The sequence below is a fragment of the Fragaria vesca genome, linkage group LG2 (assembly GCF_000184155.1).
Source record: "Fragaria vesca subsp. vesca linkage group LG2, FraVesHawaii_1.0, whole genome shotgun sequence".
In the NCBI taxonomy this organism is placed as follows: Eukaryota; Viridiplantae; Streptophyta; class Magnoliopsida; order Rosales; family Rosaceae; genus Fragaria; species Fragaria vesca.
This window is the reverse complement of record NC_020492.1, coordinates 19,263,384-19,283,475: the sequence shown is the minus strand read 5'-3', so window position 1 is coordinate 19,283,475 and position 20,092 is coordinate 19,263,384. Positions and strand designations below refer to the sequence as shown.

Genomic DNA, 20,092 nt, shown 5'->3' with positions numbered 1-20,092 from the left:
TTTTTTTTTTTTTTTTTCCTTCCCTCTGTGAGACGAGAAGGAGCACTTTGAATTTTGGGTGGTTGGACAATAATGCTTTGAGGCTGAAATTTTTTCATCTCACCAACAAGGTGTTTTCAGTGGATGGAGCATAAATTTGAATTTGAAATGGGTCATGGACAGGAATTACAAGTATTTCACTAAAGGGTTAATTTTGTAACTTTGTTTCTGATCACTTTATACAAAACAACAAAAGGTACCAGGAAGATTAAGACAATTCTTTCCCTTTCTGTAAATCCTTAAATCTTTATTTCCTCATCCCCTTTATTATCGGTCACCATAAAGCTGATTTTATATTTTGGTGAATTTTAAGCTGATTTTGTTCTTTGGATCCATAATTCCATATAACTAAGACCTGTGTTAGTCACACCTGCATTTTTACCGCACGAGCCAAGATGTAGACTCTTTAGGTCTTGAATTACTCTTAACTGTTCCATATTTCTGTTACTGCTGTTGTATACTATTGCCATTTTACATCTGTATGTAATTACTTCGATTAATTAGCTGTTACTTGAGTGAATGAGAGTTTATACTTGTACAAAATGCTAAAATTTTTTGTTACTGTTTAAGGATGGATACTTGCTGGATGTTAGTAATCACATTCTTTACACTCCTCTTCCCTGCCGGACTCCGTTGCCTGGATTCGAACACTTTCGGTTTTCTGTTTCACAATACGAAGAGAAAGATAGACTGTTACTACGAAATTTGTGTTTTACACTGGGAGCTAAATTTGTGGAAAAACTGAATAAGAAGGTTACCCATTTGTTATGCAAGTTTACCAGTGGAAGTAAGTATGAGGCTGCTTGTAAATGGGGAACACATCGAGTTACCTGTGACTGGATATATGAGTGCGTGAAGCAGGTATGCTTGCATTATCCTTGTGTGTATCAGTTGCAAGTATGCATGTGGGAAGTTGATAAATCATTTCCTGCTAAGGTATCAAATCTTCTGTTTGAACTCTTCTTCAATCTTTGGCTGCTTGGCAGAATAAAGTCATCGCTCTCGACCAATATTATCCTAAAGAAGTTACTGCTGAAGATCAAGAGGCAGGGTTGTGTACTACAAGTCAGTTTCCTACACAAGATGTTCAAATGATATCTGTGGGCAATCCATCTGAGTGTCCAAGTCAATCACAAGATCGGAGCTTCTCACCCTTTGAAGCCATTGGTCGTAGAAATGAGAATATCAGGGAAGAAGCTAAAGAATCAAGTTGCACTAAGAAGGCAAGGATTTTTGAAGATGTTGAACAAAGCGGTCTTCTTTCTTCAGGGATAAGTATTAGCAATCCTCCAAATACGACTGGAAACCAGAAAGCGAACACTTTTGGTGAAGTATCCCAAGCTGTTCCTGATGTAGCTTCTGCTATTGAGGACTTGTTGGAGCAGACAACCAAGGTAAAAATGTTCCTGATCTTCAATAATCTTATGCGGCCTTTTTAATTTTGTAATTATTCTCATTTATGTGTATTATTTCTTTGTAGATACATGACCAGAGTTCATCAGAGAGTGTATCCTTTGACCATTAGGCACTATGTTCCACTTTTTACTTTCAACTTTTGCATTAGTTGCAATCCTTGATGGTTAAACAGATTTTTGCATCGGATTGTGCAATGCTTGGTCACGACCCTCCGCGTCCTCTCTCCCTGAGTGGACTATCGAAACACTGGTTAAACAGGTGACATTATCCATAATGCATATACATGTATTACTGTTCTCATCTGTTTCCTTTCACTAGCATGTCTTGCATCATAAGTAAACACGGATTTTCTCTAACAAAATGTTGGTTTTCTTATTAGCATATCAGAATTATTTTGTATTAAATCTGTGAAGGGGTTCTGATCCCAGGGTCAGTTTCATGTTTACACTTTACAGTGACAATTCCCTCCTTCGGAACATGACATATCCCCTAAATATCATGCTGCACACGGCATAAATTTGATTAAAAACCTAGCTTTTTCCATGAAAAATTGAATGCTATGCATATGCATTTTGTTTCTGCGACTCAGAGATTGAACTTATTTTCAGCGGCGGGAAAAAGGATGACACTAACGATCCGTCTGGAAAGCAAACTGCTGGATTGTATGATCAATTTAGCGAAACACAGACCGATTCTCAGGTTTCAGCTCTTACTGAACTATACTACATTTGTGGTGTTTTTTTTGTTTGAAAGGGGGGTATGTCTGTGGTTTTTGCCCTGGCAAAATATTGGTCGCTTATCCCATGCATTTGAAATCTTTGGACTTTTATTTGTACCGGTAGGAAAGAGACTTTTATTTTGTACAATCTTTGCCTCACCTGAGGCACTTCCTACCCCTTACCTTCATCTCAAGCCTATATTTTTAGGTTTTGCATCCTCTCATGATAGTACTTAAATCACACCTGCAGGTTATTGGATATGAGGAAGATTTGTCAGGCCGGCAAATGCTTATAGACAGTTTTCGGACGCGAAGTAGCAGTAGGAAATAGGAATACTTCAAGTTCCTACTGCAGTTCCACTCTGCCGGCATCTAGGTACCAAATCTAGTTTGCTGAAAGTCTGAAACATCACTCTTCTAGCACAGCAATTGCTTTTTTGATCTAGGTGCTTCCCGCGAACACACCAGAGCTACCAATTGTGAAGATGATCATGCTTCTGATAGGAACTGCTTTTTGTGCAATGCATTCCATGCCTGTTATAGATCCTGTGTATAAAGACTGAACTACTGAAGCCTCACCTCATGGAAATATGACTACAAGAGTCTGAAAGTCATTCCCCATCTGCCTGCTCAATCCTAGGAGTCACCGGGAAGATTTTCAAAGGACTCGGAGATACTTCCCAGCATAATTTGTTCATAATTTTTGTAAATTTTTAGCTCTTGTATTTTTAGTTATTCCTCTAGTGAATTTTCAGCTCTTGTATTTTTTTCTTCTTTTCCGCTCTTTAAATTGTGCATATAAACAGCTTATTATGTGGGCATGATTGAGATAGTAACCTTAGTCCCCAGAAAAATCCAAAGAAAAAGGCCAAATTATCCACAAAAAATTAATAGAAATTAAATTCGTCGATAAAGTCATTAGGAAAGAAATTTAAGTGCACCGAAAAAACTAAATTCCCTCTGGATGAGTGATGAGAACAAGAAACAGATGCCCGCCATTTTGCTGCCATACATATTTTCTTTTTCCTTTCACAAAAATAAGAAATAATAACTAAAAAACAAAACATAAATAAAAATTCCCAGCTGGGAGCTGAAAATCCAACATTCATATATGGTGGCATGTTGCCCGATGTGCCAGGTGGCCATGGCCGTCGATATGAGCCGCTGTGCTGCTCCACCTCCCAATCTCTGCTCCCTCAAGCCTCCTCAGTTATCGGGTTGCCCCGCCAAGCTATTCGGATTCGGGTTCGGATTCGACATTCACCTAAAGCACCGCCTCAAGCGGCGCCTCAAGTTCGTCGTCGCTGCGGAGCTCTCCCAGCCTTTCTCCTCTCTCAGCTTCGGCTTCGACTCTCAGGTCAGTATTTACTTAAATCATCTATCAGAATCTGTAAATCGGATTCAATTTCAGTTGAAAACTGACACTGGTGCTGAATTTGAAGGCGTCGCAGCCTCATGATCCGTCGCCGAGCCTCGGCCCTGTGCCTGGAGACATCGCCGAAATCGAGGCCTACTGTAGAATCTTCAGAGCCGCGGAACGGCTACACACTGCATTGATGGAGGCGTTGTGCAATCCGGTGACCGGAGTATGCAGCGTTTATTACGACTTCCCGTCGGAGGAGAAGCCGCTGCTGGAGGATAAGATTGTGGCGGTGATTGGTTGCATGGCGTCGCTGTTGAACAAGGCGAGGGAGGATGTGCTCTCTGGAAGATCGTCGTTTCGAGTTGTGGATGTTGGTGTGGTGGTGGAGGATAAGCTTCCTCCACTGGCTGTGTTCAGGAGTGAGATGAAGAGGTGTTGCGAGAGCTTGCACGTTGCGCTGGAGGATTGGCTGATGCCTGGGGATGATCAGAGTGTGGATGTGTGGAGGAAGCTTCAGAGGTTGAAGAATGTGTGTTATGATTGTGGTTTTGCGCGGAATGAGGATGATCCGTGCAATAGTCTGTTTGCGAATTGGGGTCCTGTTTACTTCTCCTCTGATGATTCCGAGGTGGCTTTTTGGAGGGGTGGCCAGGTAACAGAAGAGGGCTTGAAGTTGTTACTGGACAAGGGATTTAAAACTATTGTTGATATTAGAGCAGAGAATGTGAAAGACAACATTTTTCAGGGAGCCTTAGATGATGCTATTGCATCAGGAAAGGTGGAGTTGATCAGGATTCCGGTTGAAGTTGGGACTGCTCCTTCAATGGAGCAGGTTGAGAAATTTGCGAGTTTGGTTTCAGATAGCACCAAAAGGCCGATTTATCTTCATAGTAAGGAAGGTCTGTTGAGAGCATCTGCCATGGTATCCAGATGGAGGCAGCACTTGACTCGGCGTGCTGTCTCCAAGCAGTCGGTTTCTCTAAATGGAGAAGTTGGAAAACCCTCAACTACGGAGAAAAATGCCCTCCTTGAAAAGACAATGCATGGTTCAAATGGTGTACTACAAAAAAATGATTCTGTAGAGAGCGATGAAGCAAATCTGAATGGGACCTGCAATGGCCTTATATCTATCCAAGGTATGAAATCAGTTGAATCAGATGAAAGTGAGGAAAAACCTTTGGTGAACTTTAGCAGGGAAGTTGACCCCCTAAATGCTCAGGTTCCTCCTTGTAATGTCTTCTCAAGAAAAGAAATGTCCAGGTTCCTTGCAAGAAAAAATATTGCGCCTCTCACTTATTTTAATTATCAGTTAAATAGGTTGGAGGTATTACCAATTTCCAGATATATGAATACTAAGATAATGTGGAGAGGTGAGATTGTTGGTATAGATCCAGTGCGGGAGGTTGTGGAGGCAGAAAATTCCAATGGGATACCTGATGCAAAACATCTGCTTCCAGAGTCCCAGATCTCTGCTTCTGGTAATGGGGTGTATTTGACCAGTGCTGGTAATGGTTCTGCAACTGCAGTCGTAAATGAATTTGGTGAAGGGGAGAACTGTTCCTTGTTAACCACTAATTCATCTACTAATGTGAGCAACACTCATTCTGAGAGTGTCTTATCTAAAGTAGTGAAGGAGGTTAGGAAGAGTAATGGTCAAGCCCCTTTAGTTTCAAGTGATGATGAATTGGGATCAATTGAAGGGGATATGTGTGCTTCTGCAACTGGTGTAGTAAGGGTGCAGTCAAGAAAGAAAGCAGAGATGTTTTTAGTACGAACAGATGGATTCTCTTGTACCCGAGAAAAAGTGACAGAATCCTCCCTGGCCTTCACTCATCCAAGTACTCAGCAACAAATGCTTATGTGGAAATCTACACCAAAGACAGTATTAGTGTTAAAAAAGCTTGGGCACGAGCTCATGGAACAAGCTAAAGAGGTAACATATCACGATCAAGTATTTATTTGAGAATTGTTGTATATATTTTCTAACCAATGATATGATCTGATAGTAGAATATGTATTAATTCATGAGTCTGCCTGTGCCATGTTTAGAGTAAGCACTTCTGTTTCAATAGGACTTGATTTACACAGAAATGTTTCCTCCCGGAGAAGAGAGGAAGAAGAAAGAAACAATACCACCCAAAATCTGGACTGTATATCTTGTTTGAAGGATAGATCATCACGTCTCATATTTAACACAGCCAATCCACCATAAGAATTTATGTAAAGAAGTCATTCACTCAGTAAAAGAGGTTGCTTATGTTATGTTATACTTGAGCTTAAAAAAATAAACTTGTTCTTAGTGAACCTTCTTTGGTTTGTAAAGCAATTTGGCGACAAATGTGTTTGTGTTCATTTGTATCTATGTTGGTGAATAGTTTACCAGAATTTATGTTAGTTTAATTGTAATTCTATAGTTATTTGGTATCTGAGTCCTTTTGTTCGAAACTCAGTTGTACTTTTTCTACCTGTAGGTTGTCTCCTTCTTGTATTACAAAGAGAAAATGAATGTTCTGGTGGAACCCGATGTGCATGATGTATTTGCTAGGATCCCAGGTTTTGGATTTGTTCAGACATTCTACACCCAAGATACTGGGTAACAAACTTGTAACAATTCTAATAACATTTAAGTTGTTTACACACCTCGACCTTATTGGAAATTCGCTCTTGATGTCTTCAGTGATCTTCATGAGAGGGTTGATTTTGTGGCTTGTCTGGGAGGGGATGGGGTAATACTCCATGCTTCAAATCTATTCAAAGGTGCTGTCCCCCCCATCGTGTCATTTAATCTCGGATCTCTTGGATTTTTGACTTCCCATACTGTAAGCTTTTACCTCTATCTTTTAATTATGTTTTCTCACAGAGGGCTTTCTGTCTAACCCATCTTATACTTCTGATGTAGTTTGATGACTACAGGCAGGACTTAAGGCAGGTCATCCATGGAAATAACACACGTGATGGTGTTTATATAACTCTCAGAATGCGTCTCAGGTGTGAAATATTTCGAAATGGTAATGCGATGCCTGGAAAGGTGTTTGATGTTTTGAATGAAATAGTTGTTGATCGAGGTTCGAATCCGTACCTTTCGAAGATCGAATGTTATGAACGCGACCAGCTTATAACCAAGGTAAGGGTACTGCACCAAGCAATATACTATACAGCACACACACACACACACACACACACACACAGGCATTATGTTGGGATATCAACTACTATACAGACTTACTTTTGACATGAAAAAGATGGCATTGCCTTTCTATTTATTGACAAATACCATACATTTCAGGTCCAAGGTGATGGTGTCATTGTAGCCACACCTACAGGAAGTACTGCTTATTCTACAGCTGCAGGAGGTTCCATGGTAAGAATTAGTTTTATAGTCTGCATTTTAATAGAATTGATACTTAGTAACATGCAGATTAAATGATGTTAGGTCTCAATCATGCGAATTCATATCTTGCTAGTTGATTATTTTGACCAGATCATTCTGTATCTTACCTTGATAACACGAAATGCAGGTGCATCCAAATGTTCCTTGCATGTTGTTTACGCCGATCTGCCCACACTCCCTCTCATTTAGACCAGTCATACTTCCAGATTCTGCAAGCCTTGAATTAAAGGTAAAATTCCTTCCCCCATTTTCATGTCTGGCATTGAGTATCAGTTCAATCATTTTCCAATGTGGAGTAGATGATTCTCGCTTGACCTATCTCCCAATTTTTTGTTTTGCCACACATCTTATATCCTTAGTTGAGAGGTTTGGACTAGTTGTCACTGGCTATTTTTGCTATTGTTGTTCACTTTTTAGATTTGATGTCCTCATGAGAACTCCTCAAGGATTGCCAATTAGGGAAGAGATAATGTTGCATGCTCTATTATAGAGAAAGGACAATAAGTTGATAATTAGTCATGTTGTAGTAGCAAGCGGTTTTTATTCATTTACAATGTTATAACACACTCATCATTCGGACAGATTCCAAAGGATGCTCGAAGCAATGCCTGGGTTTCTTTTGACGGGAAGAGGAGGCAGCAACTCTCAAGGGGAGACTCTGTTCGAATAGCTATGAGCGAACACCCACTTCCAACTGTCAACAAGCGTGACCAAACAGGTGACTGGTTTCGAAGCTTGATTCGTTGCCTAAATTGGAATGAGAGGCTAGATCAAAAGGCCCTGTGAACCAAGGAGTTTGTGTACTGTTGTAGTCTGTAGACTGTTGTACATATTGTAAATTAGGAAAAATCAAACTTAGAGTAAATATATTCTTTTTCAAATGCTCCCCAACAAGAGGGTAGAAGTTTACGTATACAGTATATACTGTTCTTCTCTCTTGTCAACGATGTATTTGTACACCGTCATTACAGAGAAATACATATACTTTGCATAACTCTTTGGATATAAACCGTTTAGGACTTCAGGTAGACAGACACTATCTGGTTCGAATGGAATATGGGTTTCCCGGCCAATACTTTTCTCGGGTTTGGATCAAGCCCAGAAAGATGCGCTTTTCTTCTTTTTGCCCTAAGCAGTTGGATCAGGCCCAGAAGGATGTACATTATGAATATGAGAGGTTTCATGGCTTAATATCCTAGCTGAATGCCTAATTCATCTATAACTTAGGGTTACGCTGCAACCTCTGTGACTTAGAGCATAAGTTAGGGTTTTAATCTTTCACGTTACGAGAATGCGTGCTAAACCCTAATACACCTCGGTACTACGTACTATATATTCTTCCTTCCAATATCTAGGTACTATATAAACTAGCCGGAGGCTTGTCGATCAGATGGGGAAAACACAAGAAGGGAGAGTTAACGGGGAGGATCGAATAAGTGAGCTCCCCGACGAGATCATAGCAACCATTCTTTCTCGATTGAGCAGTAAGTACGCAACAAGAACTTGTCTTCTCTCTAAGAGGTGGAGATATCTGTGGACACAAGTTAGATGTCTCAACTTTGATATTCCGCCGGCGGGTTGGAAAAGCTATTGTTGGATTTGTTGCCAGCGAACTGGAGAAGAATGCGAGCATGGTGTAAAATTCAAGTCGGTTACTCAATTCTTCAGATTGCATCAGGGAACTCTAGATCGAATCACAATGTCAGTCTCTCCCACTGGATACTATGGGACGCTTTGCCGAGAAACTCTTTCGAAAATAATCCCTGCTTGGATCGAATTGGTAGTGCCGAAGAGAGTTCAGAGTCTAGAGATAGACTTGTATAACTGTGGACACTATGAATATGATCAGGTATATCTGCTGGAGCCATTTCAAAGCCCTCTTGGTGTTTCATGCATCAAGTACCTTAAGCAGCTCTCTTTGAAAGGCCCTGGAATAAGAGGTGAAATTGTTGAGCACTTTCTATCCAACAGCCCTCTACTTGAGCACCTAAGTATTTCTGGCTCGACAAACTTGAAAGTTTTCGGTTCTTCATCCTTGAAGTTCCTGCAGATAAGTGATTGTGAATTTCTAGATCCTCAAGTCGAGATTTCTGCTCCTAATCTTGTATCATTTGTCTACAGTGGAATTTCAGGGGCGTATCCGATTCTGAATCACTAATGCTTTTTGTTAAACAGTAATGCGCACTAGTCTCTCTAGACTATATTTAAGATTATCTACTTTAATCTAGAACTTATCTCTAGTGATCATGTATGGTTGTAGAAAAATCTAGATTAAATGTAATTAAATATAATCTAGTATTGTCTAGAGTGAATTCATGTAAGTGGAGGTAAACCAAAGTCGGTTTACAACTCTATAAATATGTATCAAAGCTTGTATCATGATGTAATCAACTAAGCTATCAATACAAACTCTGTTTTTCTACAACAACTAAATCTCCTCTGTTGCACACCTCCTCTAATCCAAATCTTCCATTTTCTAAACACTCTTTGGCCTAAACACTAACTACCTTACCTTCTAAAAACCATCACTTTTAAAGCATGCACCTTCTCTGGTTAACCTATCTTTTTCACCAAAGCTTGTGACCTCAATTCCAGCATGCACCAAAGGTTTTCTCCGTTTTTCAAGTTTTCTTCATCAGCTAGAGACTCTAAACCTTGGTTTCAGGGACTGCCAAGGACATCAATGGGTTAGTATATACGGAATTAGTCATTTTCTTTCCTGGAAGTTATTTTAACAATCTTATAACTAGTTTCGTTTTTCAGATAAGAAATATTGTGCTGCCAGAAGACACAGAGTTGACTTGTCTTAAGAACTTGTCATTGAGTATTAGAGCCTATCCTTTTGAGAAAACCTTGCTCGATTTGGCTTCATGGATAGAGAGGTCACCTTTTCTGTGCAGCTTTACGTTGGAGGTAAACTTTGAATATACAATCATACATTCATACATATGTTCTTCGATTATTTTAGTTTACTTTAAAGTTCTTTGGTATCCTCAAAATCTTAGAAAGAACAAGAGGTACATATATAGCTTGATTGATCGATACTAACTATTTTAACCCAACTTAATGCTAATGAAATTCAAGTGTATGCTCTAATTCTGGTAAAGATCAGTGTTCTAATTCGTTATTGGCATCCCCAGCTTGGTATATCAACTCACATTGCTTCACCGTCCGGCAATTATATATTTAATTAGCAATTCGATTTCCTTTTGCCCTAAACATGTTTGCTTGATGAAGATAATTTTGTGTTGTTTTATGCCGATGAACTACATGTTGCAGATAAAATGGCGAAAGATACCAAGTTTTGAGAAAGAAATGCAGAAGCTTAAGAGGTTTCCTCATCAATACCTTAAGGTAGTGAAGTTATGTGGGTTCATTGGGTATGGTAATGAAATGGAGCTTGCTGCATACCTCATTGAGAATGCCATGGTGCTTGAAAAGATTATCATTGAACCTAACAAAGAAAAGCTTCCACCTTGGGCAAGTCCTCGTTGGGCAAAAGATCAGAACTTTAAGAAGTCAACAGAGATCAGAAAGAGCACTATAGAAGGGAATGCTAAATCGCAACTCAAAAATAAGCTACCGCCAGGAGCAAAGTTATGGTTTTTGTGATTACTGTTTACTAGTATTTACTTCCTTTAATACTTTTTGCAACAGAAGTACAAATTAAAGAATCTATGTTTCATTAATGGTTACGGTGAAGGTTTCCGTTCTAGCTCTTTTAATTTATTCAAAAAAAAAAAGGACACAAATGCAAAGCTGAAGCATATTAAGCATCCTTAGCATTACATAACAAAGCAGGAGCAAGCAAAACACAAAGCACACGGACTTACACCCACTTCAGCTTTCTCCTCCCACACAAGTTTATAGTAACTGAGAGAGAGACGAGCGAGTACTTGGTAATTGTAATTAGCACACAGAGAAAAAAAAAAGACTGATAGTATTTGTTCCTTAATATTTTCATCAACAGCCTTAGAGTTTATATATGATGGATCACATGGCCCTCACAGCTTGGAACCTTGGTTCTTTGGGGAGGAACTTCTGCTCAGCATAAATAGACAAGTAGTCACCAAACACAAACTTGGGATAAGTACTCTGATCCACTTCTTGGTTTGCCTTCTCCACCAATTCCGGTGCAGGAGCAATGGTGGCCTTCAGTGATGGGTTGTAAAATGAAGCAATTGATCTTCTATTCCCGGTCGGGGTTGCCAAAACCCGGTGCCAAACACTCTTGTAGAGGCCATTGCTCAGGACTTCAATCTGGTCTCCGGTGTTGATGACAATCGAATTGCGCAGTGGCTGCACATCTATCCATTCCCCATCTTTGAGGATTTGGAGGCCTCCCACCTGGTCATCTTGGAAGAGCAAGATGACACCCCCAGCATCTGTGTGAGCTCGGAGACCTGTCACCAACTCGGGTTGAGGACACGGTGGGTAGTGGCTCACCTTGGTACCGAAAAACGCATCGTCGACTCCTCCACCATTGAAGGCTTTCTTCATGTGTCCCTTTGGTAAACCCAAGTTCTCATCCATCACTTCCATTACCCTCTCAGCTAGTTTCTTCAGTTCTGCTCTATACTCTTCCATGGTTTCCCTGTCAATAACAAGAGCCAACATTAGAAAGAAGCACGTAACATGCTAGCTAGATGTCTCATATCTTGAAAGAGATTATTACTTGAATCCAGGGGTTTTCGAGGGCCACTCATTGTCATCAAGAAGGGTAATGACATCTTCCCAGTCCACATTCTCCAGCTTTTGGTCCGCATTCAGCGACTGCACTAGTGTCGACTTCTTGAAGTTCTCTTCTCTTTCGTTCTTAAAGAACTCGTCGCTCACCTTCTTCACCCTCTCCAGGAGCTCTTCTGAAATTCCATGGTTCACCAGCTGTGACAAAACACATAAAGAAACAATTAGGCAATATTCTAGGTACGTCGCCATTATATTCACACAAGAATAAGCTAAAAGATGAAAAGGGTACCTGGAAGAAGCCCCATTCCTCACATCCATTAGCAATCTGAGCCAATGTGGCGGCCCTTTCCTCACCATCGAGTTTTGAGAAATCAATCACCGGAATTGCCATGGATTCGAATAGACAAGAAAAGAGGGTTTTACAGGTAGTTATTGAGAATGGGAGAGAGTAATATGTGATGGGTTGGTAGCTAGTGTGTAAACAATGCTTGATTAGCTTATGTTGCACACTGAGGAGAGGTGGTTTGGAAGAGAGGGGTGGTTGCCCTATTTATAGGAGAGTTTCCCGCCATCTGTTGGATGACAACTTTTTATTTTCTTAATTTTTTCCATTTGTTTCTTCCAAAGCTTAGCCGTTAGGGTGAGATATGGGACGGTGACGCTTTTCATTAAAAATTAGATATAAGCTAGGTCAATGCTTTTGTGATGAGGCACTACATATGGTAACTCACAACATAAGCATACTAGCTCTTTCAGGTGATTCACCTCATCCTTTCCCTTTGTTTATCATCAATATTAGTTGAATTATTACATCAACCATACCATATTAGCTGCCATTTGGATCTTAATTGATGGATTAATTTACAATTTAATTAAGGTAAAGAGGTACATTTTCAAGTACCACTAATACTTTTATTGCACTCGAATGTTACCTTCATGGCTCTTGAAGAAGATGAAATACAATTTCAAATCTAATAGTTCTGGCTAGTTCATTCATCTGCCAGATAATAGATTCCAAACCCATGATGCTATGGTGGCAACATAGCATATCCTACATGTGCAATATTACCTATTCCCTTTCTTTAATTTAGTTCCTTCGATTCATCATATGTATATTTTAGGTCTGATTTACTTGTAACACAAACCTCTGCCGACTAGGGTACATCATTTTGAGTTTTGACCTGCCTTTGGCTTTTACGAATGGACGTGTTTTTGATAACGAGTGGTTACTTACTTACGATGATTAAACAAACACACTGTTTTGTAGGCATAGTTTGAGGGCTAAGGAAGGCAAGGCGATGACTTTCATAAACAAAGCAATCATCGAGATTAAATTTAATACAATGTCAACTCCATTATTGATCGATGTACGTGTATGGGATTGATTAGTTTATATTGCTTGAATTAAAGAAATTAAATAGAAAAAACATTTAATCATGACAAACATAGATACACAAAGGTGGATTAACATGTACATTTGTGTTTAATTAGTTATGTTAATGACCTGGATTTCAATTAACCAGCTGTGCTGTATATTACAGTACTGGTTGTATCGATTTGATTCTAATTGTCCGAATGTTAGGGTTCAGTTCAGAGACAACAGATAGATCTTGACCCTCTGATCATGATCGGATGCTTTAAAAATGAATAGAGACATTGCTGTATGTACTTGTAGTACTTCCAAAAAAACCATTGTCAAATTATACATTATATCTTATACGAACCCTAGCAAGCTAAGCTAGCCAGGCATGCATGTCCAGAGATGTATCTTGATGAGCCACGTTGCTTGGTTTAGTTCGGGTACCAGCTCATGAAATACATTGTTAATGTAGTACTGAACTGAAAGGTTTGAATCTCGCAGATCCAGAAACTTGATTAAGAAAATATCATCATGATATTTTGGTTGACAAACTTGATTAAACAGCTTCATTTCCCGGTGTTTTCCCTGGTTTTCTTTTCATTTTCAGGCTCTGAAATAGTGAAGGCGTTTGGTAAAAGCTAGGTAAAATAACTTGACACAGAAATCGGATTGATGTAATTTCTAGGGTTCATGACCCGGAATACGAATTTCGGAATATTCAGAATGTGTTTCCACCGTTGTGATCGATAATGAAGAGGCTAGGCGATATCACTCATATCAGGCATCACTCATAATCTCATATCAGGCAAGTGATTAATTCTATACTTATTCCCAAGTAAAATATTTGCGATGATTGTTAAGAACATGGATACCGAGGTCAAACGTCAACCCAACTAGAATATAGAGTGCAGAAAATTATCTATGAAGGTTGTCACCAGAAATGAAGGTAGTTACCAGAAATAATACACTAACAAAAATATATCGTCATCGGCTGTTGCATGCTAAACCATGAGTGGATTTAGTAGAGTTGGCATATCTGAACCAAGACAAAGGAAAAAGGGAAATTTTATGAAGCTATATGCAATAATTGGACATGTTTTCTTGGCATTGTCTACTCTTTCAGAGTTATAGCATATGTATCTTTATAAGATATACATGTCTAACCCCCATGATAAAATAGAAACTATTCTGAAAATCTTTATGTTTGTTAATAGTACAATTTAATTATAAGGACGTGAATTCGATCCCTGCAAAAGTTTGTATTCAATTCATTTATAATTCACTTGACACAGACGGACCTTATGTTTGATTTAATATATAGAAGCATGTGTGTGTTCTACCTCAAAACACTGTATACGCAACTCTCAAGAATGTACTAAATTTGTGCTAATGAAGATCTAAACTTTACTCAATCTCTGTTAAGGTCTTGGTAATCTCTCGAAATTTCTGGCGGCTTTACCAACATACACATGACAAATGCAACTAGCTAGATTTCTTTTTCCGATCTGAAGAAATTTTCTGATAGTTAATCGATGAATCGAGCTGCAAATTTATACATCTGATAGTTAAAGAATAAGATTGTAAGTTGTAAGTTTGTAAGGTCACATATAATCGAAAGTGAAGTTCTCTACACATCAACGACTGACAATGCTTAATAACTAAACCTTCAAATTCATTGATACTCATACTTTGCATGATTGCATTAGCACAAAAGAGGTGTCAGGGGCTCCAGAATTGCAGTGACTCCATACATTCCCCCAAATGACATTGTCTACTGGAGGAGAGTTAGCTTACTTAGAGACACCTCGGGAGAAATAAATTAAAACTCGATCGAGTAAATAATATTCACGGCATCTGTGTTTATAAACTTGCCTGCTTCCAGTTGAAGAAGTCTGCTGGATGGATCAGTAGTAGCCTTCTCTGCTGATCTTCAGCTGGTGTCGACTCTATCTCACATGGTGCTGAGCAATGGTGTCTCACATAAGGATGAAAATTAAGTCTAGGGTGCCTGTACCAGCCTCTACTTAGATTTGGCTTAGTTATTATAATTCTCTTTGTCTTCCCTTGTTCTTTAATCAACCTCTGAGTCTCTATCTGACCCATCATCAGTCATCACAAAAATTATAAAACACTTTACTATAGTTAGAGATAACTATATACAATTAGCAATTATTCTATACAATTACTAATAATAGGCAATTAATTAAGAAAGTCATGGCGTGGTCGGCAGTCAGTCCATTTCCAGAAATTATAGGCACAATTTATATGTTTTTTTAAGGGCTCATTTGTAGTCGAATCAAGAAAACCTGAATGGAAGAGTTCATGAGTTCAAGAACGTAGTTTGCATCATCAATGACCCAGTTTTTTTTTGCAGTTTTTAAGTACTTTTGATTATTTCAACGTTGGATTAAAAAATAAAAACTCCAATGTATTCGATCAGAATTGGTTATTGGTTATATAACTACCTACTTAACCGTATTAGGGTTGCTTAGCAGTTCTGCAACTGTTTTAGTCAGGGTGTCCTTATTGTAATTATTTGTTAATCTCGAGATGTAAGACGTACTGTGAGCTAATTAAAGCCTTTTGCTTAATTATACGTTCTAATTGTTCTTCTATTTGTGGTAATGATCATATTGCTGATCGATATAGCATACATATAGAATCATGCATAGTCATATATGTGTAACATAAATTGGTAATGATCGATCGATCATCGAGGTTCTGGAATTTCTATCTCATGTTGCAAACCTCTTTGTACGTATACAAAAATACTTAATTTTTTTAAAAAAAAGAAGAAGAAAAAAGAGCCATACGTGATTAAATGTATATATAAACGTGGAAGCCTGCAAACATTATAGTCAACTCGATCATCAGTAGCAGGTTCAAATTTGTAGATGATCCCTACAACATCACTTTCTCTTCTCATCCATCTATAATCTATATCGATCAACCAATTAGCTAGGCCATCTCTTGATTCGCTTACTTCAATCGGCAAAACAAATCACTGACGTTTCTTGCTTCTTCAAACAATCTAACCAATATGAAACTAGCTATATATCATAACGTACTCGACGGTGAGATCGAGCTTGATAGATATATGCAGACAGAGTCAACGAACCATTATCTATTTTCAGTTTAATATATTTGCTTTCTAATTCCTAGATAGTAGAAATTAAGAGAAGACAATGACAGAAAATATTCTTTGACAATTTTTCTTATATATCATAGGTTTAGTTTATACGAAAGTATCTTCAGTACACGGCGTGTATCTTCATATATATACATGGATGGTCAGGATTAAATGAAATAATATAAAAACATGGTGATCAAATATATGAATTGTTATAAACGATTAAGATTGCGTCGTGTAAATACACGTCGTGCATACAAGAAGTTTCATAGTTTATACACAATTAGTTGATCAAACACTTTTCAATTAGGCAACATATATGGTTAATTAAGTTCTGGAATTTAATTAATTGCATGCGATAGAACTAATCGTAGTGTTGTTTAATTTGTCGTTCCCCATTGTTATACTGATCAGCAGACTACTTGCTAAGTTGCTAGCACATAATTCCTAATAAGAATACATGCATAAAATCCTAAACCCAATTAATTGGGCTAACCTATCACTTTAGTGCTAAGTTTCCTTTAAGCAGGCCCATTCAGTGTCATTCTTAATTGGATCAACCTTGCCCTTTGTAACCTTACGGTTTCCCCAAAGTTTGATTTAGCTCACAGTCATTTTGTTTTTCTAGTAAACAGCTTAATTATTCTCATTGTCATTTCTAAATCAATCCGCCATTTCCAGGGAAACAAAAGAAAAAAGTGTAATCGGACGAAACTGCAAAAGGCAGTGCAATGCAAGGGTCCTTTGGTACTGCTGTAGAACTGTGAAACTAACTTTCAAGTAATAGAAAATGAACCAAAGCGCGCGCTTCCGACAAAAGACTTGGTGAAGAAAAATGCTTCCTCTGAGAAATTTGATGCATGTTCCCTTGACAGTAGGAAGATCATGCTCCGTATAAGACAATCAAATACAAGAAAAAGAGTTTAGAAGAAAGAACAAAACCGGCAAGGAATAAGTGACAAAATCTGGTACACATATATATATATATATATATATATATATATATATGCCAAGAGTTAAATACAAGAGCAAAAGTCATGAGCAAGCTAGCTATATACATGAGAGAATCAAATAAGTCTGAGATTCAGATTCTACTGTAATCAGTTTAACTTTATTGTAAAATCTTTTGATTACATAATGCACCAGTATAAATCAATGTATGTTATATGCAAATTTCATTGCCATTGCAGCATAATTAGTTACTTCATTATCTTTTATTTCAAGACAAACTCATAGTTTATTTCTTTCCATTGATAAGTAGCATTTCAAGATATTGATACAGGCAGGTCTAATTGAGAGGAGGTCTTCAGAATGGATCAACAGGTTTTAGAAGTGGATTCAGGAGAAAAGCGTCTCAATGAGCTCGGATACAAGCAAGAATTGAGAAGGGAAATGGTAATCTAAGATTTTGGTTGAGAGATTATAGAATTAGTTCTACATTGGAATTAAAATTTTAGTCATATACATCATACTAGCTAGGACTCCCTAGGAGTTTTTTTCATCATTGAAAAATAACTAATGTTCCACTGCTTGGTCTTCTACAGACACTGTTCAAGACACTTGCAATAACATTTTCATGCATGTCAGTGTTCACTGGTACACCCCTCTACGGCCAAAGTTTGAGTTATGCAGGTCCTGCAACTTTGATATGGGGTTGGGTAGTTGTCACATTCTTCACTTGGTTTGTCGGAATTGCCATGGCTGAGATTTGCTCTTCTTTTCCGGTATGCATTGCACCACCATTCTTTGCTTCTATATATCTTGTACAGTCATGAAAACTTGCAACGCATTATTCTCAAATGTTCGTGTCTAAAACACTGACCTTGGTCGCTTTTAACACTGACCAGACTACAGGTTCTCTCTATTTCTGGGCTGCTCATTTGGCTGGTCCCAAGTGGGGCCCATTTGCTTCATGGTGCTGTGCTTGGCTCGAAGTCATCGGTTTGATATCTGCAATAGGTGCTCAGGTACTAATAGTCTAATACTATAGTTATAGGATATCCCTTCCTGTTTAGCATGAATAGAAGGAGGAGCATTGAATTTTTAGGTATTTGATAATCAACTAATGATGAGTAATCTGATTTCTGTTATGATTTTCATTTTCTTTTCTTCGATTCAGGCATTTTCCGGATCGCAAACATTGCAGATGATCATTCTTATAGCCACAGGGAACAACAAGGGTGGTGGCTATTTTGCATCAAAGGGTGTGTTTTTGTGCATGTATTTGGGTCTGATCATCATTTGGGGAGTCCTAAACACCTTTGCATTACAAGTGATAGCAATTCTCAACATAATCTCCATATGGTGGCAGGTCTCTTCTATTCTGCATTTTAAGTTTTTAACATTTGCATCATATAGATGAAAGGGTTGGTGTTGTTCACATAAATCTGGTATGTTATGTCGCGAGACTATGATTTTACATGAACAATTGGTTTACATTACAGTCTTTAGCAACCTGACAGGCCAAATTATCTGCAAAGAGAACATTTCTCCAGAGTCCAGACCATTGATTTAAGTATATCAAGTGGGCTTAAAACTAATAATATCGATCTCTCCCTCAAATATAGGTACTTGGTGGTGTGGTTGTGATTATAATGCTTCCTTTGGTGGCTACTTCAACACAAACAGCTTCTTATGTCTTCACTCACTTTGAAACATCACCCGAGGCAACTGGAATATCTAGTATACCTTATGCAGTTATTTTATCAGTGCTTCTGAGCAACTACTGTCTATATGGCTATGATGCTGCAGCTCATCTTACAGAGGAGACCAAAGGTGCTGATAGAACTGGTCCAATAGCTATTTTATCTAGTATTGGGATTGTATCATTGGTTAGTTGGGCTTATTACTTAGCTCTCACATTCAGCATAAGGGTAATGCAGCTTCTTAATTTTCTATTTCATCAAGCTTAAGTTAGAAGGAATTTAATTAATTTATCTCATTAAAGCATAATTCTTGATGCAGGATCTGGACTATTTATACAGTGCAGACAATGAGACTGCTGGTGTATCTGTGCCAGCACAGATCATATATGATGCATTCCATGGAAGATATCAGAATTCAACTGGAGCTGTGGTATTTCTATGCATTATATGGGGTTCTTTTTTCTTTTGTGGGTTGTCTGTTGTCACTAGTGCTGCCCGAGTAGTAAGAGAATCCTAAATTTTTAACCCTCTTAAATCTTACCATTCCTCTCTTTCTTCTTTTTTCGGAAACTAAACATTGACACTATTTGTGTGACACCTAGGTTTATGCTATATCAAGGGATAAATGTATCCCATTTTCACCAATCTGGAGGAAAGTAAACCAGAGGAACAAGGTTCCAACAAATGCTGTGTGGCTTTGTGCTACCATTGGTATGCTGCTTGGATTACCTATCTTGAAACTTGAAGCAGTATTCACAGCCATTGTTTCCGTTAGTACAATCGGCTGGGTGGGAGGTTATGCTGTACCGATATTTGCTAGGCTGGTGATGGCCGAAGAGAACTTCAAACCAGGACCCTTCTACTTGGGTAGAGCAAGCAGGCCGGTTTGCTTTGTGGCCTTCATCTGGATATGCTATACCTGTTCAGTGTTCCTATTGCCAGTCACATACCCTCTTAAGTGGAAAAATTTCAACTATGCACCAGTTGCTGTTGGTGTTGCTTTGGCACTAGTAATGTTTTGGTGGGCTGTGGATGCAAGGAAATGGTTCAAAGGACCTGTAAGAAACATCGATGAACAAAATGGAAACAAGTAGAAACAGGATGTTAATTCAATTTTTCATAAATGAAACACATTCTCCACTTGTTATAGCTTTGTAATATTTAGCCATGCATTGGAGTACTATTCCTAACCCAACTTCATATTCTGTAACAATACAGATCAAAGCCAAAAGAAAACATAATATCTGTCCCATGGACACAAGGCAAAAATGGTCCACAGATGATTGCTACTTCAGAGTGTCTCGGTTAATGTCTTCAGATTGTGAAACGATATACAAAAGA

At 38.4% G+C, this 20,092-nt stretch overlaps 5 protein-coding genes across 5 annotated transcripts in view; 4 read left to right on the top strand and 1 right to left on the bottom strand.

Annotated features, from left to right (window-relative positions):
* Positions 1-2,504, top strand: part of LOC101309220 (DNA topoisomerase 2-binding protein 1-A-like) — a 6,729-nt gene extending 4,225 nt beyond the window's left edge. The window contains exons 11-16 of the mRNA XM_004292676.1: positions 610-900; positions 1,026-1,433; positions 1,520-1,546; positions 1,628-1,713; positions 2,064-2,154; positions 2,424-2,504. Of these exons, the coding sequence (XP_004292724.1) occupies positions 610-900; positions 1,026-1,433; positions 1,520-1,546; positions 1,628-1,713; positions 2,064-2,154; positions 2,424-2,504 (984 nt within the window). The remainder of the gene's footprint in view (positions 1-609; positions 901-1,025; positions 1,434-1,519; positions 1,547-1,627; positions 1,714-2,063; positions 2,155-2,423) is intronic.
* Positions 2,505-3,317: 813 nt separating this feature from the next.
* Positions 3,318-7,755, top strand: LOC101308934 (NAD kinase 2, chloroplastic-like). Its single transcript, XM_004292675.1, has 8 exons — positions 3,318-3,530; positions 3,616-5,469; positions 6,008-6,129; positions 6,214-6,355; positions 6,436-6,660; positions 6,823-6,897; positions 7,055-7,156; positions 7,510-7,755. Exons 1-8 carry the CDS (start codon positions 3,318-3,320, stop codon positions 7,711-7,713), a joined length of 2,937 nt encoding a protein of 978 aa, XP_004292723.1. The 3' UTR covers positions 7,714-7,755.
* A 562-nt stretch (positions 7,756-8,317) lies between these two features.
* On the top strand, positions 8,318-9,085 carry LOC101308641 (putative FBD-associated F-box protein At5g56440-like). The gene has a single exon (XM_004292674.1). It carries the CDS (start codon positions 8,318-8,320, stop codon positions 9,083-9,085), a length of 768 nt encoding a protein of 255 aa, XP_004292722.1.
* Positions 9,086-10,702: 1,617 nt separating this feature from the next.
* Positions 10,703-12,131, bottom strand: LOC101295098 (1-aminocyclopropane-1-carboxylate oxidase 5-like). Its single transcript, XM_004290864.1, has 3 exons — positions 11,906-12,131; positions 11,603-11,811; positions 10,703-11,521 (listed from the first exon to the last, which is right to left on the bottom strand). Exons 1-3 carry the CDS (start codon positions 12,005-12,007, stop codon positions 10,921-10,923), a joined length of 912 nt encoding a protein of 303 aa, XP_004290912.1. The 5' UTR covers positions 12,008-12,131; the 3' UTR covers positions 10,703-10,920.
* A 5,286-nt stretch (positions 12,132-17,417) lies between these two features.
* LOC101308349 (amino-acid permease BAT1 homolog) lies at positions 17,418-20,075 on the top strand. Its single transcript, XM_004292673.1, has 7 exons — positions 17,418-17,501; positions 17,651-17,830; positions 17,954-18,073; positions 18,226-18,417; positions 18,674-18,979; positions 19,071-19,253; positions 19,354-20,075. Exons 1-7 carry the CDS (start codon positions 17,418-17,420, stop codon positions 19,843-19,845), a joined length of 1,557 nt encoding a protein of 518 aa, XP_004292721.1. The 3' UTR covers positions 19,846-20,075.
* The last annotated feature ends 17 nt before the right edge of the window (positions 20,076-20,092 follow it).